At 40.3% G+C, this 27718-nt stretch overlaps 2 protein-coding genes and 1 long non-coding RNA gene across 6 annotated transcripts; 2 read left to right on the forward strand and 1 right to left on the reverse strand.

Annotated features, from left to right (window-relative positions):
* Positions 1-394: 394 nt before the first annotated feature.
* On the reverse strand, positions 395-2727 carry LOC121687920. Of its 2 annotated transcripts, none has more exons than XR_006024453.1 (7): positions 2637-2727; positions 2416-2506; positions 2099-2332; positions 1730-1903; positions 1603-1641; positions 1422-1463; positions 395-1115 (listed from the first exon to the last, which is right to left on the reverse strand). XR_006024453.1 is itself a non-coding variant. In XM_042067118.1 (7 exons), exons 2-7 carry the CDS (start codon positions 2428-2430, stop codon positions 457-459), a joined length of 1149 nt encoding a protein of 382 aa, XP_041923052.1. In that variant the 5' UTR covers positions 2431-2506; positions 2637-2727; the 3' UTR covers positions 395-456. The 2 variants fall into 2 exon arrangements, 1 of the variants encoding a protein (XP_041923052.1); XM_042067118.1 differs by having other exon boundaries at positions 1730-1889.
* Positions 2728-6078: 3351 nt separating this feature from the next.
* On the forward strand, positions 6079-8096 carry LOC121687925. Its single transcript, XR_006024454.1, has 4 exons — positions 6079-6157; positions 6679-6793; positions 7701-7789; positions 7886-8096. It is a non-coding gene; the product is annotated as an uncharacterized LOC121687925 (long non-coding RNA).
* A 2129-nt stretch (positions 8097-10225) lies between these two features.
* Positions 10226-27039, forward strand: LOC121687924 (inositol monophosphatase 1-like). 3 transcript variants are annotated; one of them, XM_042067124.1, is made up of 9 exons: positions 10226-10323; positions 12401-12487; positions 13515-13648; positions 15037-15141; positions 16412-16457; positions 16699-16807; positions 17239-17347; positions 17584-17735; positions 26026-27039. In XM_042067124.1, exons 2-9 carry the CDS (start codon positions 12425-12427, stop codon positions 26142-26144), a joined length of 837 nt encoding a protein of 278 aa, XP_041923058.1. In that variant the 5' UTR covers positions 10226-10323; positions 12401-12424; the 3' UTR covers positions 26145-27039. The 3 variants fall into 3 exon arrangements, with proteins under 3 accessions (XP_041923058.1, XP_041923060.1, XP_041923059.1); XM_042067126.1 differs by having other exon boundaries at positions 16435-16457; positions 16703-16807; XM_042067125.1 differs by lacking the exon at positions 10226-10323 and adding an exon at positions 10347-12087.
* The last annotated feature ends 679 nt before the right edge of the window (positions 27040-27718 follow it).

Genomic DNA, 27718 nt, shown 5'->3' on the forward strand with positions numbered 1-27718 from the left:
TCACCTACAAAGAGGAAAAATAAATTCTGTAACTATTTGAAGAACCCACATGGAGATCATGTAGAGAATAACAAAGGTCCCCACTACTGGTGAAAGAACAGAATGTGTAACACAACTTCACTACTTCAGACATATGTAAGCTATTTCCCTTTTATGCATCACATTAGGGAGATTTGACTTCATGTAGCCACCTGCAGCCATCTTAAGCTGACTGCATAACGTGATTATTTCTGAGAATCTGATATGTTTTCAACCATGTATGCACAAGGCAGGGTTGAAAACGTATCAGAAGCCAATATTTTTGGCGACCCCTCTGGGGGTTAAGAACCAACGAGATAGATGAATGAATGAATGAATGAATGAATGAATGAATACAATTTTATGTCATGAGATATTTTCCAAGATCTGTGGCTTTATTTGACTGTTGTCAACTCAATTTAGAAACAATGATTTTGCTTAATTGCCGAATAACCCACCCACCCCAAACATACTTGGGACAGTTGAACTGAGAGTACAGGTGCCACTGCCAGTCCCCGTCATACCAAAAGCAGGGTAGACAGCCTGAGTGAAAGAGGTCTGAACTTTATGAAGAAGGGAAATTCTATCAGAGACTGTATAAAAAGCCAGAATTTCGGCATCAAAATCCAGATATATACCAACTTTGGTGAACAGTTTTGCTCCAAAAAGGGATATCCCACCTGGTAAGGTAGTAAGTTGAGTTTTTACATTGTTGTGCTGAAAGCTATAGCCTGAGTGAGAGCACAGCAAGGCCCAGGACATTAAGTCTTCTCCGAGCCTGCCGGAGCCTGTGTATGTGACAGCCATGATTACCTCGGCATTACTTTCAGACCACTCAGCCTCCCAATAACTGTGACCAGACAACCTCCCTGCACATAACACATGGCCATAGTTTTTATAAGCTAACATCTGATCAACAGCACTCCCTTTACTCAGTCCACCTGTCCCAAAGGCAGAACTCCCAAAGCTGAAACCACCATTTCCCGAAAAGGGATGGCTTGATGACTGTACAAAATTAGATGATATGCCTCTTCCTATATTCACCAGGCAGACTTGTCCTTGAATTGTATTTGAGTCCAGTATAAGGTGAGAGGCATCTGTGGAAAACAAACCAAGTACTGTAACCATTGAAACTTGTAGAAACATTGGAAAAAATATGCAAAAACTTATTCAGAGAAGTCCTTCCTACAGTATACTCTTGCCAACATAATACGGATGAGAGGCTCCTCTCTTGGGAGGAGCAGATTAATGCTTTCTACTTTCTGTCGGTTGTCATCCTGCTATCTAACTCCAGCATATAAACATATGTTTTTAGTTTCTATGTGTTGTTCACATATGTATGTGCATAAGTATTTTTTGTTGACATTTGCTTTCAATATATATACTCTATTGCTTTCACTCACATCTCAACAGGCTCTCTCCCGTTGTGGGTACTGCATATGGCTCTAAAGTGTAATAGAAGGAATGATGACAGTTAAATAAACTGTGTACTTGGTCAAAAAAACAACCTAAAGTCTTAGTTATCAACAATGCATGTAATATTTGCCATGAAATGTGTGCAAAAGTGTGCACACATACACTTACCTTCTTTTGGTGCTGCTTGTACAATATGGTCTCTCTTTACTGAAAAAAAAAACCCATCCCTCTGTAAACAATTACTGGAACATATACATGTGATGTCAACCTGTTTTATAAACTTCAAAATACCCACTGATATCAGATATGTTCCTAAACTCCATAGTCAAAAGACCCTCCATGTTTTTCCTCAGTTCAGCGAGACATGGCTGGACCTTCTCAAATGAAGCTTGGGGGTTAATGTTTGTCCCAGGTACAACTTTAGGCTCATAGGGAACACGGAATGACAGGCTTGTCTACACTTTTGAGACTTTACACACAGACACAAAGACAGGAGAGAGAGAGATATATTAATTAATTTGCGTAATTGTTTATGTCCAGATACATTTATGTAACAATTGCTTTGACATGCCAATAAAGCACCTTTTGAATTGAATTGGGGGGGGTTCTCACAATCAGACATACTGTATATGTGTGAATTTGCATTATCCATATAGCCAATTACCTGCAGGAAATCTAGGTGATCTTCGATCTGTGAAAGCTCTTCCAGTTCTGAGTTTTTCTTCCGTAGCTCTGCAATCTCCTGATGAAGCTGATCTAAAAGTGTTCTTGCCTGACTTAGTTCAGCTTTCTTCTGGGTTCTGATAACTTCTTTCACTTCAGAGCACCTCTCCTTAACCATACGGACCAGCTCCTCAAAGACCTTTTCAGTGTCTTCCATCACTACCTGCTCTGAATTCTGTTGAAAACACACAAATATTGGAGTGCTGCAGCATTTACATTAACAGTAACACATACTGTATGTATAATTTTGAAACTTACTGTCAAGGACTCCATAGCTTGTTTAAATTCTGTTATTTTCTTTTGCCTGGATTTTCTGTTGAGATGATTGCTGTGTCTTCTGTAGCTCTTTCTGTACAAGAAATGTGACCAAAGCATTGTACTTGTTAACACATCATCTATCATGTCATTCCATGTACGGTATGTTTTTTTGATAAAAAAAAAGCCCATTGAAGAAAAACAAACTCAGCTGATACACCTACAGGGATCAAATGCACGTGCATAGTAATCTCTTATTTTGTCTTTGAGTAGGTTAATAAACAGGGGAATGCAAAGATATGTAGTCTTTATTTCTCCCTGCCATCATTGATGATAAACTAGACAACCAGACAATTAAGTTTCGTTTTCCTTGAAGCGTGTAACGTGTGCTACCCACCACCAGGCGGTCCCAAGTTACTTGCTGTGCATAGCCTGCAGGTGAATGTACTATGCGTTATATTTGGCTGATTATAAACAAGACCTAGGCCTATCTATGTCCTGAAATATATTAATGGAAGAAAACTAAAAGTTCTTATACTAAAAATATATAATTCAAATATAAGCCTTTTGCTTTTTGCTTGCATAACACCAAATGATAGCAACATCTGCAGCCTAAAATAAAATCATCAGAAGAGATGGGGCCTCATTACAGAAACTTCCTAATTCTGAAATCTTATCTTATCTCAGTTTATGATGGCATCTAGGATTTTTGGTATTACAGAAGCATGTTCCTAACTGCATTTAAGAAAAAATCCTATCTCAACTTAAGATAGGAATTTGGCCATTACAGAACCATAACTCAAGAACTTCCTAACTTAGGATGGCACAGACCCTGTCCTAAATTCAAAATAACTGCCAAAACTGACTGCAACAGTTGTTGCCTAGCCTATGACATGATGAGGATGGCTGTTTGCATAAAGCATATTTCACTAAATAGGTTAATAAGCTTAGCCACCATTCATAGCAACCATTCATCCAATGTTCCAAACGCACATTCTGTTTACTAATCTGATATCATTTTAAAAGGCCAACTGAGAAAACATTGGAGAACCCTTTTGCAATTATGTAAGCACATAATGTAGCCTATAATATAAAAAGTGCTGTCCTGTTTTTTTTTTGTTTTTTTTTTAAACAATTGGGACAGGGCCCTCAGGTTTATCCAACTAAATGGATGAGGACAGAGGCAGTAGTATAAACAATGTTATATTTATTATTTATTTTCTTCGTTTAAAACGGATGTCAGGGGTGTACAGTAGGTAAATCCGATAAAAACAAAATCACAATACACAACACAAAATAATCAAAGAAAACAAAATGTAATACACATAATCATAAATTAAATGCCCAGTGGATTGGTGGCTGCTACACGGCCTGAATTAACACAGGTACAGTAACCCTCGGATGGCTGCCCAGCCCCAAAAGTGATCTATGGCCATACACACACACAAACACAAGTGTAACACTCAAGCTTTCTAAATACAACCCACACGAGTATAAATAGGTGTTCAGTACACGCTCAACCACTAGAATGTGCCCTCACCGCAAACTAGGGGAAGGCGGCAGTCCTAGAGTACCTTAACTGTGTTACCTAATAGACCTAGCAGGCCATACTAGCAAACAGGGGGAAGGAGGGGGCATTCAATAAAGGAAACAATACAAGACAAAACAAAAACAAGACAAACACGCTATTCAGCGCCAGTGGAGTGCTACCGATACAGCTACAATGAATAGCAGAAGCTATAATGAACTAATACTACCTGGGACATAGACCCCTATGGCCCAAGAGTAACAGTCTACTGTGTGGAGAAACTAGGTTGGGAGTCACAAAGAACTCAATATGAACTAATACCACCTGGGGCATAGATAGACCCCTATGCCCCAGGAGTAACAGTCTCCCGTGTGGATAAGCTAAGTCAGGGGTTACAAGAACCCATTAAAAACTAATACTGCCGGGGGGAGGGATAAGTCTCAATAGCCTCGGAGTAACAGTCTGAAATCGCTAACTGGCTGCTAATATGAGCTCAGGGATGGCAACAGCACTACACCTGGTCGTGTAACAGACCCTGGCAAACAGTGTAAATGCACCAGTATATCACACTCAGACAAGCATACAACACAAAGAAAATAAACCAACACAAACAAGCATACCGTACATCCAACTTTGACGTGCTGTTAGTTTAACACTGACTAATACCAAAAGAAACTCTAATGGGGGAAAAACAGTGGTCAAACTGTAATAGACAGCCAGCTGTGATCTCGGCCTTTTCCACAATGCGAGCTAGCCCAGGGGAACAGGAGCAGAGGAGGGAAGTGTGTCAGCTCCACGTCCAGCATTCGCATTGGTAGTCACAGGGAAACAGGAGTAGGGAGGAGATGACAGTCCAGACCACAGCGAGGGAGTTGTTCGCAACCAAAACCCAGCATGAAGTGCGCGGTTTGTACCGACCAGCGACAAGCAACTTGCGTACCAAACAATTTGGGAGAGCTTCTTTTGTGTTTGTCGGGAAGGAAGTTACGTACCCATGACCCCCAGCCCGCACGCCCAGGTGATTGCAATTAGTCGTGATCCTGACCTGATCACACAATGCACCTGATCTCAGCTGGTATTCTGTATATAATGGAGTGAAATGGACATTTCTAAGTGACCCCGAACTTTTGACCGGTAGTCTACATCTTTGTAAATTGCTTAGCCATACACCACCATGTCATGGTTCTTATATTGCCAGATTCCAGACAATTTCACTTACACAGATATGTGTAGCCCAGACTGTCCTGAAAAAGGAAGATATAGCATGTATAGATGGCAATCACATAATAATTAGATTAACCAAAGTTCTTTTAAGCAAGTCCCTCCACTCGGCGGCCATATTGCAATGCTTTTGGGGCACTTATCAGGCATCGATTTCGGCAGAAATGCGAAAGACTTCACGACACCAACCTTGCTCCAGCGGCGAGATCACAACACATGATTGGCATGATGTATTCACAACACACCACATGATTGGCTCAATATATTCACATGTCGACGTTTTGCCGCGCAAGGGGTGGGATATGTGTAGCCTATAGGCAACTGCAAACTAGCCCCATGCATTATGCAGGATTTCTGAGTGCTGTGTCTCCTCATAAGAAAGTCTCTGGATTAACTATCTGAACAACACAGGCGACCACTTCTGCATAATTTCATGGAGTGCTGAAATGTAGTGGTTGTGAACTTATTGCAGTATCATCATAATTATTGCACCTGTTTATTCTCTGAAATTATGAGCAGTTTTTTTATGGATATGGTAAAATGTAGACGAGTTTACTGCCTAATGAAATTATTTAAGTTATTACCAGTCATGTTGCTTAAAAAGTAGGGATTATATGAACATATTTTAAGACAAAACACTTGCGGTTGAAACATTTGGTAACCTGTGGTAAATAATGTCAGAATAAAGTTTAGAAGTCCTTTGCTGGTTAGTTGATATACTGCTGATAGTCAAATCATTGTTGTTCTTGTATTGATGTAATCATTTTCTTTGTTTTAACAGGGTCAGCAAAATGCTCATCAATGTCCAGTACCATGGAGAAAAAAGTACCTCAAACTGCAGCCTGGTTTTTCCTTTCAAAGTTTAATTCGAGAAGATGAGGTTTTATGTGGTTTAGCCAAAGTCCTTTTGTTCTTCAAACAAGGCACATCAATCCACTGGTGCAAAAGAAGAGAACACCTCTGCCATAGGAGATTCAGCAGAAAAAGGCCAAACAGGTGAGCATTTAAAATTAAAATATCACTAGGAGAAATCCTTGTCTGTCTCGTCTCCAAAATGCAGAAGCCTGGCTTTGTGTTCCGGTAGTGTCAAATCAGTGGGCACATTCAATCTTGCAGCTCTGCACAGATCTGGCTGAACGTAAAGTATGTTTATTAGATTCAGTCAGATCTGCTTGCAGATCCAGTGCTGCAAGATCAAAATCCCACTGATTTCATGCTACTAGAACACGAAGCCAAGCAATTTGCTTCCTTCAGATACAGGTCTTGTTATAATCTCTCTGTACACTTTCCAAGTTTACAATACTTCTGTTTGTCTGTAGAGACCCTCATCACACAACCACAGAAGTGTAATTATATTTTGAGCACTATCAGTGGTATTAAATAGCATTTGTTTTTTGACGTTCTAGCTGCCCCCTTAGCTTTCTTGTTTGTACTCTGGATTTACACTTTTTAGAGGGTGCATGTAAGTTTTCTCTTTACAAGTGTATCACTGTTATTGTTTCTTTTTTTACGCATAGATGGTCCAGGAGGTTCTGGAGAAGAGTTAAATGGGAGAGGAAATAATGGAGGAGTATAGTAGAGCACCTTGACACACTGTACAAGAAGGCATCTTCTGAATATCCTGGTCCATGGGTATGTTTTGTTTTGAATAAATTAATCTAATTGTATACAACAGTTAGGTCCAGTCAAACTATTAACTCTTTTCTGACTGAACGAGAGGGATTCCATGGGTGGGGTTATCTCAGGACATCCCTACTCAGACTTTTCAGTGGTAGTGCCATTTTTACATTGATCCAATGTTATCGTTCCATTCATTCAAAGTGAGAGAACATTGTAACATAACATCACAATTGACTGTTTGAGTGAGAAAAATAGAGTGCATGTAATAGGGTGAATAATGTAATGTGAAATAAAATGAAAAATCATTATTGTGCACATATAGCCTCACACAACCTGCCTGCAGAGTGACAAGAAAACCCTACATTAATGTATTAGGTACATTAATGTATCCAGGTATTAGGTAGTAGAATTGCTGTGTAAAAACAATATTGAACTGGTGATTGTAGGGTTGATAAATGCTATAAGGTAGAACCTTAGCTGTAGGGATGTCTATTACCAACTACACAGTGGCTCCATTTTCAAAAAACTCCTGAAGACCCAGCTCTTTAGAGAACATCTCCTCTCATAGCACTACTTACAACAAGTCTTGCTGATCCTAGTACTTACCACCTGTCTTGAACTGACACTCAACTGTTTAAAAACAGCACTCACTGATGCACTTATTCTTACTGTACTCTACTGTTTTTAAATTGTCCTAAAATTGTTGGGAGAATTGCTTTAAAACTTAAACTGCTACCATGTTAGTCGCTTTGGTTAAAAATGTGTTAGCCTAATGTAATGTAATATTACTTAAGCATATTTTAGTGGCAAGAAGCGTTAAGTCTACATTTTATCCATAATCCATGTTTAATCACTCTTCCATTTTATAGCTTGTAATGTTGTCTGAATATATCTAATATAATTTTCCTATTGTTTTTAGGATACCAGTACGAAGTCAAGGAAAAAGATATGCACTCGGCATTGTGACTGTTTCCTAATCTCAGGGATCCTTACTCCACCAATGGCTATGTAAGATTTTACTCATTTCCATTTAAGGTTATATATAATAATAATGTTCAACTATTGATCTGGATAATCATAGTTCTTGCCCACATTATTTTGCAGGAACACTTCTACGATGCTGGAAGAGGGACGGGCTATCTGGCATGGCGCCTAAAGCAACGAGTGTCGCAGCGTTTGGTCAAGAACAGCTCGGGAGCCTTGGAATACATGAACACCATGAGCTTTTTAAGGAGGTAGACTTTCTAATGAGGAGACACAGCACTCAAAAAATCCTCCATAGAAATGCATGGGGTTAGTTTGTAACGTATGGTGTTGTCTACATATATCACCCCCCCCCTCCGTGGCAAAACGTGGACATGTAAATACATTGAGCCAATCATGTGGTGTGTTGTGAAGACATTGATTGTGCCAATCATGTGTTGTGATCTTGCCGCTGGAGCAAGATTGGTGTTGTGAAGCCTGCCGAAAGTGCCCAAAATGCGTTGCAATATGGTTGCTGAGTGGAGGGACTTGCCTAAAAGGACTTTGGGTATACCCACATGTAACATCACTTCATGGTGCATTATCTGTCTTGCTTATGGAAAATTGGCCCATTATTGCACATCTCTAGTAATAGGTTTGAAGCAAAACACAAGTTTGTGAAATTGTAAAAAACTCTTGATTATATTGTTTTATTTCTTGTTTATGAAATGTTTACTCAGTGTTGCAGAGCATTTTCATGCATATGTGGTTATGGATTGTAAGGAACATTGTTTTATTGTTAAAGTCAATGATTTGTATGAGTATAAGGCCTTTGCTCAACAAAATGCTTATGGACCAAACTTTGACATATATTGTACCTCTGCACATTGATTTGAGCCATATCATGGCAAATGTTAATAAAAAAAGAAAAGTAATTAATTTGCTGTGGTTTGTTTAATATGTTTATTTTGATAAATATATGGCTCTAGAAACTAATTAATTACTCCAATAGAGTTAATTATGAATCACTGATGGAGTTAATGATACACTCCAATAGAGTTCATTTTAACTCTGATAGAGTTAATTATGAAACACTAGGCTAGTGTTAATACGGCAACACTATGGCAAGTGTTATTTTAACACTGATGAGTGAGGATTATATAAACTCTGGAATAGTGTTAAAATTAACACCCATAGAGTAAAATTAACACTGGCCGATTTACTGTGCAGATTGATGAATTTAAACGCTAGTTAAGTTTTCTTGCAGGGGGGCATGCCCACCCCCCGGACCCCCTTCGAGTGGTTTGGTTAGGCTACTAGGCTACTTCCGAAACGCACCTCTGCTGAAAACATTTCTACATTTCTAGAGGAAACACTGGATAGGATTGTTCCTATCTTTGAAACTTAAAGCAATTAGGATATTTTTCTGTAATAAGGCTCCAGGATGACATGGGCTATTGTAGCCTACGTGTAAACTACCACAACCTGCATCTTTGTAACCAGCAATTTTTGTTGACACATCGGCAACACTAACATTGGAGCCAGTGCGCATGTGTGAATGAGTTGATGGGTTGACAGCTTAGCCAAAGATTGTTAAGGCGGAGCAAGACACTTCGTCGTAGTTCATGTCGCGAAATGGGGATCGAATCAAAGATAATGAATGAGTAGCAAGATGGGTCGTCCTAGTTCATGTCTATGAGGGCAAAGTGGAGTTCAGTCAGAGACGGGCTCTGGTTCAGTTCCCGCCTGCACAGGGGCGTGTCACTGACGTATGACTTACGTTTGAACGCCTCGGTTCCACGCCAGACAAGCCGGAGTACAAAATAAACTTGGTGTACACCTTCATTAATGTTGATTTTCTCCCGACTGGAGGGTCATACTATCACGACATTCTACTGAAATAGGGAGGAGGGTTTGGAGATCATGATACCGTGTCCGGAATGTGCATCCATTGCTCAGAAAAATAAGGCTTTGACAAATTCTGGGAAATTCTTGGATTCTGCCATAGACCTCAATGTTAAAAAGAGAGCCCGATCACTGCATAAATGTGCGGGGGCGTGTACTGCTACCCTATTTGCATAAATTTCCGGGGACAGGAAATGGCCTCTCATGAAGTATCTTCGTAATCAACCATCTTTGATCGAATCCTGTCTGCATAAAGAGGCGTGTCGATGACGTATTGACGAGCGTAAGTTGCAACCGGCCAACAGCAGCGGCATAAATAACCGGCGCACACCTGATATAAGGTTGATTTTCTCCAGACTGGATTGCTCAAAAATACTAAAAATGTACCTGAAATGTTCAGAAGGGTTTGAGGATCATGAAAATGTGCCCGAAATTCACATTCCTAACTCTATAGAACCAAGACCTTAGCATATGTGGTGAAATTCTGAGTTATGCCCATAGACTTCAATGGAGCAGTCGCTGCCTCTGCTCTGCATAAAGGAGGATTTTGACCCCCCCCCCTCGTGCGATCCGGGTTCCCGGAAGTGGCTCCTGATGAAATATCTTGCTCCGCCTTAACAATCTTTGGCTTAGCCTACAAAACCCAGTGACTCTCGTAGAATTAATTTTCTCAGGTAAGATTTGAAAATTAGTAGGAACGGCAGCTGTTCCTTATCTATGTAACACCTCTACTTTGCCGAAGATACGTCTAACCGTCTACTTCCAATTCTCATATTTGTCAATCGTATGGGCTAAATTAACCACATCTCATAGCAGTCATTGCTAGCTTGCCATAGCTAAGTCTGGAGTCTGCTTTAGTGTCAGCATCTACTTGCTAGCGGATAGAAGCTATGTGCTTTCACAATAATGTTAAGAGTTCGGCTACGGTAGTAGACTGTTAAAAGTTTACAGAAACAGCTTGTTTTGAAGCCTGTGTTAGTAGGCTACGTTGTCTGTCCACATAGGAGCAGCTTGTTCAAGTAGCATAGAAGTCCTGTCAGGCCTAGTCATCAGATGTTGGGCTACGAAATAAAGTGGGCAGTTCAGAGATTGGCAGTTTCCGTCATTAGAAAGGTGACATATGGTGCCGTCGGCATTTTAGTAGTTAGGTAGCTTTGTCTTCGTTTTACCGTGTTCGTTGACTATTTTAGTTATATCACGTAATTTGTTCCAACCATTAAGCCAGCTGATTCTTATCAGCTGAACTCTTCAGCCAGGTAGATGAGCTACTTTGTGAAATCACCTGTTTTAGTTGCACAGGTAGAACCAGTGTATGACCTAGGACTTCTACCTTCTCCAGCCGAGTTTCACATCCTGGTCCTGGAAATGTGAACTTCTAATAGCTCACGATAGGCGGGCATATATTCTATCAACAGTTTCATATTCTCTGTTTTCACCTTGATATACACAAGTCCAAATGAATAAATCAAATGTATATTGAATGGATTTCGAGAAAATTACTTGATTTCCCAATGCAGACGCACAGATCAGCCACATTATGAGCATTGATATGTGAAGTGAAAAACACTGATTAGCCTATGTTGTTATTAAGGCTGCCACTGAATGGGATGTAGCCTAGGCAGTAAGAACATTGTGTCCTCAAAGTTTGTGTTAGAAATAGGAAAAATGGGTAAGCATAAGGATTTGACTGACTTCATCCAGGGCCAAATTGTGATAGATGACTGGGTCAGCCCATCTCCAAAACTTCAGCTTTTGTGGGGCGTTCCCAGTCTGTAGTGGTCAGAACTTATCAAAAGTGGTCCAAAGAAGGAAAAGTGGTGAACTAACAGTGGGGTCATGGGTGACCCAGGCTCATTGATGCACATGTGGACTGGTCCGTATGGTCTGATCCACCCTGCCTGCAATTCACCGCCACACAATATTTGGTAGGTGTGACAGGCAAGAGCTGTAATTGGTAGAACTAGGCAACCTGTCCATTGCTGACATGCTGCCGTTCATCGGGATGTCTGTGTTGTATCTCTCAGTCTGTCGTTGGTCATGTCAGAGAAAAGCAGATCTCATCGGGACAGCCAAGCACCGGCAGGATTTGAGTGACACAACACGGATGATTGGCAGCATGTCCGTAATGGACAGGTAGTTCTTGCAGCTCTGCCTTGAAGGAAATGGTACTGTATACTCCTCCGTCACATTTGTGCGCGTTGAAGACGTGCGTCATTTCTGACGCGTACACGAAGCATACTCCAATATCTGTTGTCCTGAATGCGTGCTAGATGATTAAAGTTAGCGCCTGCGCACTACAAATTAACTGTGATACTCTGCCCCACCAACTGGGGGGCGGTACGTCGAGCCTGAAAGTAGGACACTCCCACCAGACCTTAGTTGCAGCAGGTCACTTGGAAGTTCACATCTCCAGGACTGGCTGGAAGTCAACGAATACGGTAAATCGAAGACTAGTGGTGACCAAGGAAAATATTGTTGGATAGCCTAACACGGGTCCTGATTGCTAGTGTAGGTAGGCTTTATGACTTTGAAATATAGCTCTATGTTCAACATTCAAAAAAGCTTTATTGGCATGACAATTCATAAAGAAAGTGTTGCCAAAGCAAACAATATCTAGAACTCATCAGAAATAAAATTACATAAAGTCATAAAAATGATTAGGTTTCCTTACTGCTTCCTGAGCAATAAAACAGTGAGCCTGATTCATGTGTCCCAAACATGAAGCCTGTTAAATATGTTTTATTTTTATAGGGTATAGCATAGACTAAAATCATCATGGATGATCCATGGATGGAGTGTATGGACCACTGCATTGCTGTGACTAAAGAGGCGGGGAAGGTAAGTTGACAGACTATGTAGCCTATTGCCTATAAAATACACTAAATTATAGCCAATAGGCCAAGGCCATTGGCTGTAACAAATTGTCATTAACAATTAACAATTTGCCCAAAATAGTAGCTAGTAGATCATTGTAAGGGGCCCCTAAAGAAACATGTGCAAAGTTTCTGGTGAGCATGAGAAACTATCTGGTGTGCACTAGAAATGTTTTACCCATGTCCTCTTATGTGCTTTGAGTTCCTGGTGAACAGGAGAAATTATATGGCGTGCATGCCAAACTTGAAGAAAAAAACTATTTTTTGCACATGTCCCTTTAGGGTCTCCGTACTATTGAAATCCTATTTCTTAAAAATCCTTCTAAGTCAAACTATTAAGCTGCACATTCGTCCATCTTACTTGATACAATATTGGTGAAGGAATGTTAAAATCCCATGCAACCAATCACACCTCAAACACGGCACAACATAGACACAAGGGTTACACTCTACTTGAAGGTATCTACATAAAAGTGACATGAAACTGTCATGAACGTGTCATACATATTATAAACAAGTCATAAATGTTTATGACATAACGCTTCTGTCACTCTTCTGTCAAGTGTCATTCGGTTTTTGAAATGACAAGTTAGGGTTAGTGGTCGGGTTATGACAGTGTCATGTCACTCTAATGTAGATACCTTCAAGTAAAGTGTTACTGACAGAATTAGCAAAAGGTTGTATGCTGCACCATGCTGTATAGCTGAAAGGCATTGACAAAATCTGTACAGATACTTAAAAAGGATGCCTGAACCTTACCCACACCTTTTGTCATGCAGAAAAAAGAAAATTAAGACAGACAGACAATACAATAATGCTTGGATCGGTTCATGCATAGATTCCTGGCATTTATGCGTCAAAATACCAATGTTTTTTTGTGGTGGGGACAATAACAAATGTAGCTTTTGTATGCTTAATTAATATCATGATAGTGTGCTGTGTTTCATAGGAAATAGTGTGCCTCTGTTTTTAACTGTTCTACTGTTGCATAGGTGATCCGTGAGGCGTTGCTAAAGGACATCTCCATCATGCAGAAGAGTTCTCCTGTCGATCTTGTCACAGAGACAGACCAGAAGGTGGAAACCCTGATAATATCTTCTATTAAAAAGAAGTACCCGAACCACAGGTACCATGTTGAGACTGCTTAATTGATGGATTATGTTGATGGTGCTTACTTAAATTTTAGGAATCCTCCAGAAATTAATTAGATTCATTTATGATCAATATTATCTTTAGAGAATAAGACCAACTTGGTCTAAAATAACTACAGTGCACATGAACTAAAAATAGAAATGGACTTGCAAAAAACACTGGGCACACTTAAATGTGTATTAAATATACATTTTACTTTGTACATGAACTCAGAAGAAGAGTGTCCTCTTCCAATACAGAGGGTAATTCTTATACAGGGTGATTGCTTTGGGCATGACTTGCAGAAAAGATTAAGGAACCTCATTACAGAAAAACTCAAGCTGATGATACAGTACACGGGGCAACGTTTGAGCACAATGGACAGTGTTCCTCATTATTGTGATTTTGGGAAACCATTTCTTTCTGAAGAAATTATCAGCAGACAAATCATTATATCATCCAATCAGAATAAATGGAACTGGTTATGTGGTTGCACAGCAACATTGCTCAACAAGTTGCCCCATATACCATCATCTTTAAAGATCCTCAAACTGTGTTGTCTGACCAATAGTCTGTGGAGGATACACATTGTCCACATTGTGCAACATCCTTCTCTTCATAACCAACTCCAAGAGCTCCCAAGAAGTCCCTTGTACAGAGCCAGGCTTCTTGCTCAGCCAGTTCAGCGTCTCGTTGTGTTTTTCTGCATTCCTGTGGTGGTGTGACTTGATGTGGTGTGGCTTGTCAGCCAGTCACAGCTCGAATTTGCATTTTCACACAGCCCAGTCTACTTGCCAGAGGGGTGTTTTGATATTTTTAAATATCAAATGAACAGGATGAAGTGCAGGCAAAGAACTCCACTACTCAAAGCATGGTGTTAGGGCACATTCACACCAGACCCTTTGGTCCGGACCAGTTTCATTTGGACCGTTGGTTTGGTTAATTAATAGAGAAGAGGCTAAAGTTGAGATGACTGGAGTCTCTGATAATTTTCTTGGCTCTGAGCTGACATCTCCTGGTGTAAATGTCCTGAAGACAGGGTAGTGTACTCCTAGTTGTGTTCACTGCTGACTTCACCACACTCTGCAGGGCTTTACGGTCTTGCTGTGTACTGTTCCCATACCAGGCCGTTAGATGGTGAAATCGAATCATATAACGGTCATGTGAAAAACACACTATTCTATACCATAAGGTACCAATCATGATCAGATCAATGTTTAATCAGGATGGTGAGTGAAACTATCATTTCCTTTCAGAAACATTTGTGGGTGATTCCAAAATTTGTAACACTACTGTATAAAAAGATCATAATTTGACAATATTCTCTCCTCTCATTTAAATAGCCTTACTCTCTCTCTATTATCTGCATTTGGTCTACTACAGCTTCATAGGGGAGGAGTCTGTTGCTGCAGGGGCTCCCAGTATTCTAACAGACAATCCTACTTGGATCATTGACCCCATCGATGGAACAACCAACTTTGTTCACAGGTGGGGAGGGGATGGGGTTTTTAGAATTTCACTCATTTTAGCCAGGACAACCTTGCAGAATTCCTCTATATAGAGCTCGGATTCCATATAGGTGGTATTTCGAAGGACACACTATGCTCGCTACTTTAGGGCCCTTAAGGTAGGCTATATCTAGCGCATTTCTAGCTAAAGTTAAATACTTTTCACATAGAAATTGTAAACGGATTTCCCCTTCAGCATCTGAGCAATTTGTCTACATATCAAACAGAATTGTTACTGTGGTCAAGGATTATTTTAAGAATCTGTTTTTAGAAGCATGCTTAGTGACATTACAGAATCATTGGTTTGCTTTAAAAAATAAAATAAAAAACTTGAGCTGGATATAGTATATGGCTAAGTGATGAAGCCAAAATCACAGCTGTGGAACTAATGAATTGAGATTTTATTTATATGTATGGGAACTATCATCCATGTATCCTCCATTGTGAGAAAGCAAATCCTAGGCTCAAACTCACCACTACAGATACAGGGGGGTCGGTGTGTTGTGTTACAGGGGGGGCTGGAACCCATGCTTCGTCTCTTGCATATTCACTGTTCCACTGGCATACCCGTAATTAAAGTTCTGTATGCACGTATGTCAGTCTTTTTGCTGAGCATGTTCATTCTCAATAACTTAAAGGTTGTATCAGCGATAGCGGGGATACGTCACTTCTGTTGATGTTCAAACAAAACAGAGAGCTAGCTTGCTACTCCCTCCCCCTCCCTCCTGTGCAATTAAAACTCTCCTAAACGCGCATCTCGTCGGTTATTGGTTGAAACACTTTATTTTGCCTTTGAGTGGGTTGCCAACCCTTGTTGGTAGCAATTGTTTATGTGTACAGATCTTGGAGCCTAGGCTGCCTACAGAGACACGTTTTTTTGACGGCCTGCTTATGGGACAGACAGCTAGCAGATCGTTGCGAAAGATTAAATGAATGTGATCATTTATGTTTGAGCTTTTTTTGGGCCTGAAATCGCTGATACAACCTTTAACTAACCTTAGACTGTAGCTTCTCAACAGACTGAAATCACACATGGTTGATGTTTAGCATATATTATGCCCGCATTGTCAACACTTGATCTGTTCTGAAATTGATAGTTTCCTTGTACCTTGGTGTCTTTTACGGTAAAGAGAAGTTGACCTTGAGGTACAATCCATCAAACAGTCACTGCACTGCATCTTACACAGCAGCAGCAGAAACATGTTAAATGCCTTTATTCCTCTTTTTGTCTTTTTCCCCATTCTGCCAAGGTTTCCTTTTGTCTCTGTATCAGTTGGTTTCACAGTGAACAAAGAGGTATGCTTCTTTTGTTACTACCTATTGATATCTAAAGTTTACAGTGTACATGGCTAGATAGATGGAGTGATGGATAATTCCTAATACAGCATGAATCAGGTGATTTATGTAAGTTCTGATACTTACAGAATAACTGTTAAAAAAAAACATTTTAATAATCCTAAAAGTTTTAATGTAAACATTTAATTAGGTCACAATGTTTTCAATCTGAATAGTTTTTTTTTTTTAACCTATATGTCAGATAGAATTTGGAGTGGTCTACAGCTGTGTTGAGGAGAAGATGTACACAGCTCGCAAAGGAAAAGGAGCATTCTGCAACGGAGTCCCCATCAAAGTGTCTGGCCAAGAAGGTCAGTCACTCTACACAGGTTGATTTCAGCTATGGTCAGGGGTCCTCTGTGATGACTGTCTTACTGCTTAAGACCATCTGAGGTTTAGTCTAGGGGCTGTAGTTTTGCTTTCACACTATTGCTCAGTTATACTGTAAGTTTAGCATATGCTGGATACTGATGCAACATTTAACAAGAGGGACATATTTGTCCAGAAGCAAATATTTGCATAGTGCAGTCAGCTTTTGTACATTTGTCCAAACTGTAAGGTTGTGACAAATAGGGAAGACTTACTGAATAGCTGTCAATTTCAAGACTAATTAATTTGATTATTGGTGAGACACAGGGATTGTTCAGTTCCATCAGGCCTTGAGCTCTGTTGGGCAGATGTGCGCCTTGAAACATGTCAATTGGTTTTTAATGATGCCATGTATCCTCTCCTCTATACTCAGATATCACAAAGTCCCTGGTGCTAACAGAAATGGGCTTTAAACCAGATGCACAGAACTTTAGAGCAATGATGACCAACATGGAGTCTATCCTCACAATCCCTGTGCATGGGTGAGTGCTAACATTAAGTGCATTTGGTCTGAACATGACATCCCTTACAATACCATACATCATTTGAAAAAAGAATGTGTTTCAAAGTGAACTCAACAAAATGAGTCTGTCAGTATAAGGAGTCAAGACTTCAGATCATGTCAAACACAGAATCATATACTATTCTACTACTACTATTTTACATTTCTTATGAGCTTGTATGAGCTAACATTACTGATTGTAAATCATCACGGTAGGATTCGGGCCCCAGGCAGTGCTGCTGTGAATATGTGCTTGGTGGCGTGTGGAGCAGCTGATGCGTACTATCACATTGGCATCCACTGCTGGGACATGGCAGGGGGTGCAGCTATTATCAGAGAGGCAGGGGGAGTAATCATGGATATCACAGGTGAGTCAGCAGAACACCTGCTGTATGGAGACAGCTAGTAAAAATGTGTGTGTTTTCAGAATGGGCATTGTATTGTGGAATGCAGTCAAGTTTGGAAGTATATACATAATAAATGAATAAATGAATACATTAATGAATATACACTCAACAAAAATATAAACCCAACAGTTTTTTTTTTTTATTATTATCATATTTATTTATATTCCTATTTAGATTTATTCCAGTGTTTCCCATACATTGACTTATTTGTGGCGGCCCACCACAATATCAACATTGACCACCACACAATGATTTTCCAGGTTGTACTAAATTGTGCTTAAATCTGATTAGCATCATAACCACGCTGCGCTAATTTGTTAAAAACTGTTGCATTCCAGTTAATTCTGCTAACTTACCACCACAAATAGAATTCAACTATATGGGAAACACTGTATTCTATGCACACAAAAGCCGTATTTCTCTCAGATTTTATTTACTTTTATTTGAAAGTCTATTAGTGAGCACTTCACCTTCGATAAAATAATCCATCCACCAGGCAGGTGAGGCATATCAATGTCCATTAAACATCATGATATGGTGTATAATAGTCACATTAAAAGGACACTATAAACTATATGCTGTTCTCTCATGCAACACAATGCCACAGTTTTGAGGAAGTAGGCAATTAGCAAGCTAACAGCAGGAATGTCTTAGAGAGCTGTTGTCCATGAAATGAGTGTGCATTTCACTACCATAAGCTGCCTCTAACATTGCTTCTGAACAATGTAACTGTAACCACGCCAGACCAGGACCCTCACATTGTTTTTATCTGAGAGATTATAGTATCTGAGATCAGCCACCCAGACAGCTGATGAAAGTCGGTTTGCTCAAGGGCAGAATTTCTGCACAAGTGGTCAGAAACCATCTCGAGGAAGGCCATCTGAGTGCTTGTTGGCCTGACTGCAGCACGTCGTCGTAACTGACTTGATTGGACAAATGTTCACCTTCGATGGCATGTTGCACTTTGGAAAAGTGTTCTTCACAGATGTATCCCGGTTTACACAGTATCGGGCAGATGACAGACAATATTGTCCAGGGAGCGAGGGGTTTCCAAATGTCAGTGTTGTATGACCAAAGACAGTAAAACCAATGGACAGAGTCGCCCCATAGACTTCAGTAGAGGCAAGTGAAGTCAATTTGAACCCCTTTTCCTGTTGGTCGACTTTGTTTCTGCGCATCCTCAGTCCAGGCGAGTGAGAAACATGTGACGTTATAAGAAACAGACTGAAACACAGTCTGGTAGCCGTGCTATGAAAATTGATAATGTGCTCAGAGTTCGAATGCAGCTCTTGGTGATGATTTGTTCTGACATAGTTGCCAACCCAACAAAACTTTAATTGTTTTTAAACCCTCAATGCTTTCCTTAATATCTTACCTGCAGTCTTCCCTCAGGCTGCCTTCGAGTTTCTTATCCATAGAATACGGTTACTTCTGTCCTGTGCGATGCAAAGTCACATGCCCATTACATAATTTTAGCATTGTTTTCGGAAAAGGAAAGTTTATTACTCAGCGTTAAAGTGAGTTATGAGGTTATGAAGCCAATCACACAATGTTGTATGTCTCCGTAAATAGAAAAGGTTAATATAAAGGCTTAAAACGCTTCAGATGTAGGCCTAACGTTATTTGATGTCAAAGTGACGCCAAAATGAATGGGGGTCAATGGAATGCTAACTACAAGTAGTCGACTTCTAGCCTCAAAGCCGTCCATAGAGCGTATGCTCGCCGAACGTTTGCCTACCCCCTTGTGTACGATAGGGTTCTAATTGACCTTTTGCAGGACTCACGTTTTGTGTCTAATCCTGCATAACCAACGGCCTCTATGCAGGGAAACTATGTCATTATTTGACAATCGGCAACATGCCAAAATGGTGTGCTTATGTAATTCGAACACTTGATATTCATAGAGATTGGAGGCAGGTGTGTGTTTTTCCCTTTTCCCAGGGTGAATTCGGGTAATCTGGGACAATTTTTGCTAATTTTACTTCTGCGCCTAATTACAATATAGCTTACATCTAATGAAAAAGATCAACATCCTATACCTTTCTGTAATCCCCAAGATGTTTTCTACACAAATCAGAAGACAAAAAATAGATGTCATACCCAGAGGAGACATTACACACCTTTTAGTGTTCCTTGCAACAACAAAACAAAAAAAGAATTTGATAATTTGGGACCGGTCGTTTGCTAATCTGGGACATTCAAATCCAATGGAATATTAGTTGATGCTAATTTATAATGGGAAACGCTAGCTAGCCTAGCACTAACCAGACTTTTAGTGTATATAGACAGTAACAGACTGTTAGACAATGTCTGATAGCTGCAATCCATAAATGATGTTTTAGTTTATACTACTGCAACTTCATGAAGTCCCTAATGCATATTTCCCCAAATTAAACAGTTTAATTGACTGTCCCAGATTACCCAAAACATGCTGTCCTACATTATCAAACATATGATTAAGTGGGACAGCCAAAAAAATGTCTTAAAACAATAAATTAAAACTGATTTTCAACACATTGGTGCATATAGGCGAGGATCACATTAAGCAGCGGCAAGCGTCAGCGGCAAGCGTAGACCATAATAATAATCCAAGACGTTCTGTCTTGCTTCTAAGTTACACTAGCGGTCAACATTGTTACGTTCCTAGCTGGCAAAATGGATGCTAGCAATAGAAATTTGCTCTTGATTGCTTTAGGAATGGAAGGAGAGGAAAGAGAAAGAAAGAAAAAAGCATTCAGTTTGGGTTCATGACACGCTGCTATTACGAAAGTCATATGGGGAATACCATAAACTAGTGTCGCAGCTCCGCCTAGCTGACGGCCGTTTTCGCATGTACAGTGATGGCCAAAAGTATTGGCACCCATGCTAAAGTTGACTGAAAAGAGGAATATAAAATCATCTTTTGGAAATTGATCTTAATGCCTTAAGTGAAAAATGAGGAAATATCTAACTCTTAAGGACACCAATTTTCTTAGTGAATGAATAATGTATCATAAATAAATAAATGTTCTTCCTTAAAATACAGGGGTCATAAGTTTTCCCACCCCTATGTTAAATTCCCATAGAGACAGGCAGATTTTTATTTTTAAAGGCCAGTTATTTCATGGATCCAGAATACTGTGCATCCTGATAAAGTTACCTTGGCTTTTGGAATTAAAATAGCCCCACATCATCACATACCCTTCACCATACCTAGAGATTGGCATGGGTGTTATTTCAGTTAGCCTATTAGCTGGTTTGATGCTCATTGAGGCATTTTGTTTTAGAAAAGAGAACCAATTACAACCCACAATACGTTTGTTGATTGGTAGCCTATCAGAACAAGACAAAGCAGCTGCTCTGTTCACAATCAATCAGCTTCAGCGACTAGGCCAAAATGGATGCAAAGAAACAGTTACAGGCGAAAGTGTCAGCAAAGGACAGCTCTATTCAATTGCACGAGCTGTCCGGGAAAGCGATTCTCGTCGAGTTTAATGTGTCATGCAATGTTGGGGCATGGCACCTCGACGATCGCATTCCTCAATATATTTATCGCATAACCCTGGCGGAACACAAAAAATAGTTTTGTTTACCCATAGCAACAACTTTGCTATGCTTCGCTGGTTTAACGTGATGAGAACGGTGCAAACTTAACTGATGGGATGAGATATACTATTCTATATGAAATGATTTAAGCATAGCCTACACAAAGTCCTGTAAAATATGTAATTTTAATGTAGCCCAAAATGATCGGCTATTAAAGAAAAGTTAGACAAGGCTTTCTGCCCTACCAAAATGTATGGTCACCGCACGCTACTGCGTAGCCTAACAGTCGGATAACTTTAGACATCAACATATGGAGCGGGACGGGATTCGGGAGTCTTTCTCTCGGGATTTTGCGGGACAGAATTTTTTTGGGGGGGGGCTGTCACGTGATCGGGATATGACGGGAGTATTTGTGCGGGCTCGGGATGGGACGGGAGTGAAAATTGATTCCCGTGTCACCCTCTACTTCACAACTTCCTTTGATGGCACTCAGATAGAAAGGATGTAGATGCCTCCAAGTTCGTATCTGCAAACTTACCACCAGCTATCATGGCTAGACATCTCAAGACTCAGCAGCAACAATGCCACAAAGATTGCAATTGAAACTAGAGAGAAGCAGGTGCTGTCCTGGGTCTCACTGGATGTGTGACCAACCCTTGAGGACTCAAGTGGGCCATCCTCTGACTAGGTTTTGTAACTCGCACTCGAACATTTCATATCTCTGGTGTCAAGTTGGGGTAAAAAAAAGCATTTGGTGGTTATTAAAAATAAGTTAATAAGTAATATCTAGCACAAAAACCACACAAGGACAAATAAAGAAACTAATGTAGCATCAAAAGCAATCAAACCTCTCTTTCTGGTGTGATGATGGGAAGTAGAAGGCTTTCTACTGTATTTGGTTGGCTCTTCAACATATTGGATGTGGTTTGCCTGTCCTGCAGATAAGGCATGACTGGATACTCCCAGAAATGACCGGATACTCATGAACTGCCATTTGGTGTTGTAACTGGCACCTGACCCACTCTTTTTTTAATTCCTTCTCCGCATTTTCTCTTTCTTATACCGATCCCTGAGAGATTTCCATTTAGTCTTACACTCCTTTTCTATCATGAACATACATATCAGAATAACACGTTAACGTTACCAACGTAGATACTAGGGCTGTCACTTTTGTGAAAAAATCCTGTTCGATTTTTGAGACATAAGTGTGAATTAAATCGATTGTAAAATCGATTTTTTTATGTCTAAAGACGTTTCCATTTTCAACAGCAAATATAGGCCAATTCACAAACAACTAACAGGCATTAGGACGAACATAAAGTGGGCGCTTGTAGACGCAAGCCAGCAATATTTCTGATTTATTGGCGTGAAGTTTCGTGGCTGCAGGCTTCAACGTACCTGTGTCTGTGTTTACGATTAGAAATGTTAAACAAATTTCGCCTATGTAGAACTCGATTGCACAGTTTGCATAGCCTACCGCTTTGTTCTTCTCCATAGTTTGATATATCAAAAATCCGAAGTAGGCCTACTTCCACATCGAACTCAAGTTATTAGGGCCTATCACTCGTTTCTCTCATGTCGCACATGTTGATCGCGTTGTCCTCCATTTTTTGGCAAAACACGAGCAGCACAGCAGCTGATTGAAACAGCTGTTTCCGGTGCGTAAAATTGATGGGAATTTTCTTTTTAGCTTTCGCAATGCTTACTGCACTTCAGAATTCTTTTATATTCTTATATTCTTGTTTGTGAATTTTGTTACATCTATCCTTTTTATTTGTTTAATTCGTTTAAAATGAATAGTGTACATATTTGGTTAAAATCGATTCCCTATTTTAGTTTTCGAAACTTGTGTTGTTTAGTCCAATCGATAAAGTGACAGCCCTAGTAGATACATATTGTAACAGTTGCTATGCACATCAGCCGACTTTTGTTTAGTTTGTTATTTAGCTAGGCTAACGAGCTTAGTAAGTAAGCTTAGCAAGTAGGCTACATTGGTTAAATCAACAGAACAGACGTAAAATCACTTTAACAGAAATTCCCACAACATGGCTCACAAACTCCCACGCACGGCCTTTTTTTATTATGTTGTGATAGTCCTTAGACGACATGTCATACAACACCGGGTGGTTTGAGACAGACAATCAGTTTCTCGGTGATTCCATAGTTGAATAAACGGTCTCGTTGATGTTTCAAACGTCCCGCCCCTAGATGAATCTGATTGGTCAAAATACCTGAACATTGATGAGCCAAGCGTTGCGCTTGAAAGTTGAACCAAGTTCAACGCTTAGCTTGCTCAACGCTAGCGTTACACCACCATTGCCAGCGTTCCGCTGCCGAACCATAGAGAACAATAGGAAACTTGCCGCTTTTCACTGCCTAATGTGATCCCCGCCATATTGTCTCTTGAACAGATCACCCACATAAATCAATAACAATAAGGCGGGGGTCACATTAGCCAGCGGCAAGCGGCAGGTTTCCTTTTGTTCTCTATGGTTCGGCAGCGGAACGGTGGCAAATCCGGCGTAATGCTAGCATTGAACAAGCGAGTGTTGAGTGTTGAACTTGGTTCATCTTTCAAAGCGCAACGCGAGCGTATTCAATTGACAAACCCTTTGTGTTGCTTAGGAACGAGATAAAACTTATTATGGTTTGAGTGTTGTGTTACTTTTGCCGCTGCCGATTGCCGCTGGCTGATGTGATCCTCGCCTAGGAACCTTGTTTTATTTTATGACAGATTTACATCCTTAACATTAATCTAGTCAAAATTGTAAGTCACTGGACTTGTCATATCATTCCAGGGTGCGAGGCTCTGAAAGACACTTGCCCTGCATATTTCTGTGACCTCACTACCATGAAGTCATGCAATTTCAGTCACATGACATCTATGGTAAACTTATAGTAAGAGTTTTGATGACTACATTTAGTTAAAACAGGAATTAAACATGCTGAAGCTTAAGTGTCCCACATTACCCAATGTCCCAGATTACCCAAATTCACCCTAACAGTATAGCAGAGAGGTGTCCCCAATATGGGCACTATAAAGCCACCATCAGACAGGATGCGGTTTTTGCAGTTGTCTTTTTAATGTTGTTTCGTATTGGCAGTAAGTTTGCGTGCTGCTGATGCGCCCTGAATGTCTCATGTGTTCATGCAGAGGCGCCCTGAGCGTCTCGAATTGAAAATTTAAAAAAAATTCAACTCAAAGCTGAAAAAGTGCCCAATGTCATTCACGTTTTTAAAAAAACAGTGCACCTCACGTTTTTTACAAACGGCAACGCATGTCTCAGCACAATCCCTTCTGCCTTGCACGGGATGATATTAAAGATGTGTCAGTCCAATCTCATCCAGCCTACAGTATCTTCTCTGGAAAAATGAACATGGTCTGTTTTCCAGCTGGTAACTTTTACTGTCTATGACCCCGTTTACACGAGCATGTGTATTTTTATAAACGAAGACATTTCCCTACTTTTGAGCCTTTCATTTAGACGCAAACGGAGAATTCGCCCCGTAAAACGGTTATCCAAAAAAACTCCGGCCAAAGTGATTTTTTTGGAAAACTTCGTTTATGCGTTTGGTTGTAAACTGTGGTAAACGGAGTTTTGGGCAGCCAACGTCACAGTATGCGACAGAAGTACACCAAATGTGCGACCAATGTTTACATTTACATGTTCTTACGTGCGACTTCACATGTTGGGGCTGAGGTGATCATGGATGCGCTCAGAATAGCCATCACGTTTATGTTGGTGCAGACCCTTTTTGTCTGTTTGCATTTGCAACTTGCTTTACCGCTGCTATCCGAAGAAGAGAGTACACTTCCGTTTCCGGTGGCTCGGGCAACTTTTCAGGATTCTGATTGGTTAATGTGAGCTTGAGCTTATCGTTAGACTGCCACTGTGGTTTGGCGTGCTCATGACGGCATGTATGTACACGGGTTCGTGTTAACACATTTTAAAAAAAAAAACTGTCTCGTGTAAATGCAGTTTTATTTGCAAACGTAGATGGCCAGATATTCGTTTAGGAAAATACCCTGCTTCGTGTAAACGTAGTCTATGGCTACTTCTGGGTAACCTGACTCTCGCCAGATGAATTTCGTTCCGCCTAGCTCCACTCATCCATCTGGGATCGATCCATTGGAGTGGTGCTTCAGAAGGCTGGGCCTTCTTGCATAAGATTGGATAAGCCACTTGTCCGTCATCTATTGACGTGCTACTTCAACCACTCCCATCGTAGCCAACCCGTGACGCTGAGAACAGTCTTACAGTCGCTTCTACGCTACGTCACATCTATGAAACTCCCGCCCTGCGTCCTGATTGGCTCTACCATACAATCTTGTGCTGAAATCACTCTCAACAGAACCGATCCCAGATGGATGTGAGTGGAGCTAGGCGGATCATCTGGCAAGAGTCAGGTTAACTTCGTGGTAGTTCTGCAATGTTTGTCAGGCGTAGCAACAATAACTAAGGGGGTAATGAGGGTGAACCAATATTGTGCAGTGCACAATCAATAACCTCATCAACTCAAGTGTGCACTGCATGAAGCAACACATTTGAGAACAAAATTGGAATGAAATAAGCTTTTTGTTTGCATAGAAGAAATCTTACATCTTTTACTTAAAAAAGGAGAAATGGGAGCAAAAACAAACATGTTCAAGTGTTTGTATTACTTGTTTAGCATGGAATGTCCTAAATGTTGGACTTCTGCACAGTAATCACTTCTGATCTTTCAGGAGGACCGTTTGACCTGATGTCACGGAGGTTAATCACAGCCAGCAGTAAGGCCATAGCAGAGCACATCGCTCAGAAAATACAGCCATTCCCATGTGGAAGAGATGACACCGAAAACTAGTCCATCCACCTCTAACCCCCCCAACCACACACACACACACACACACACACACACACACACAGTTGGTCTAATTTGAATGATGGGCAAAGTTCAAAGTCTGTTTAACCAGCTAATTTAAGAACTAGGCTAAATTAAAATGGACTAGGACCTTAACAGCAAATATTGCACTCAATCAGCTGAATGCCCCCACATGCCACGCCATAGTTATAGCTAATGCTTGAGAGCTTGGCTTGTTGATAGACTTTGCCCACTGTTTAAATTAGGGCCCAGTATGTTGAAGTGCAAATAAGTATGAATTTTCCTTGATAAAGCCATGTTTTTGCTAGCCTTAACTGCATTTCCATTGCCTGAAGTGAACTAGCAGATAATATGACTAAGGCTGTTTTTGTCTGTATTCCAAACACAGTTGTAGGACTGTCTTGTTTTTGAGTATATTGACCTCAAGATATGTTAGAACAAGTGGGAGACGTAATCCAAGTGAATTTAGCGCAGTTTAGTTAAATTCTATTTTACATGTTCTTATGTGCAGGCTAAGATATTCTTAGATTTTTACCTTCAGATGTTCCGACTGCTAACGTTTTGCAGTCTTTATCAAAAATGCCACGTGAGAGGGAATTTCCTGTAGATCATCTGTTTTTTTATTTATTGTACTGTATCAAAAATCACACTCTGAGTTTATACCTCATGATTCTAGTTTGTATAAATGTGATTATGATGCACTTTGTTTTGCACTCTTACAGTATCATGATGAAGTAAGCCTTGTTTTAACTTAGTAATGTTTAATGTTGGTATCTCCCATAGGGATGTTTTCATTACTGCTTACCATGTCCTGTGTGACACACTGTGAACAGGCTGTGTCATGTTGCCAAAGTTATAATAAAGCCCCTTAAAGTTGTCCAGCTTTATTTCATTGTTTGTGTGTGAAACTTGCAAGTATGTTTCTTTTCTTGCTGCTAACCCAATAACCTCAACCACAAATAAGGGTTAAAGCTATTTTTTGTGATTTTTCCATGCTGTTATGGGAATGGATTTCCCCCTCTTAGTCAAGCTTATAATGGGAATTCTGGTAATGTTTCATAGATTGAACAATCTTGAACAGAAAGACAAAACAAATCATGTCAGAAAATGTGCATTGTGAAGCCGGTGTGGTTGCATGTGCAGTATGCTCTTAAGTGCACAATACCTTGAGAGGGAATCGAGAAGTCTGTTACAGCATGCTGAGGGCAGGGTTTTGTAAGGTATGATAACACACTATGTTGTGCCTGAACCTGTCCACACTCTCCTGCTGTCTTTTGAAATGTGCTGCTAAGGTATGAACTATGAGAATGTCATGAAGGACCGTCTTCTCTATTACTCTATGACAGAGTAATAGAGAAGACCGTCTATGTAATGCATAACCAAAGACATGCAATGATCACAACCAGTGAGAGTCTATCTTACTGAGCCATTTGAAATGCTTGTAAATGACACAAAACCTGTTAGGAAGTGGTTATTCTTCTTAAGAAACTATTGGCAACATTTCCTCAAGCATACCATACAGTAAGTATGTTACCCAAACATACTTCCCTTGTCAC

Source organism: Alosa sapidissima, chromosome 17, assembly GCF_018492685.1.
Source record: "Alosa sapidissima isolate fAloSap1 chromosome 17, fAloSap1.pri, whole genome shotgun sequence".
NCBI lineage: Eukaryota > Metazoa > Chordata > Actinopteri > Clupeiformes > Clupeidae > Alosa > Alosa sapidissima.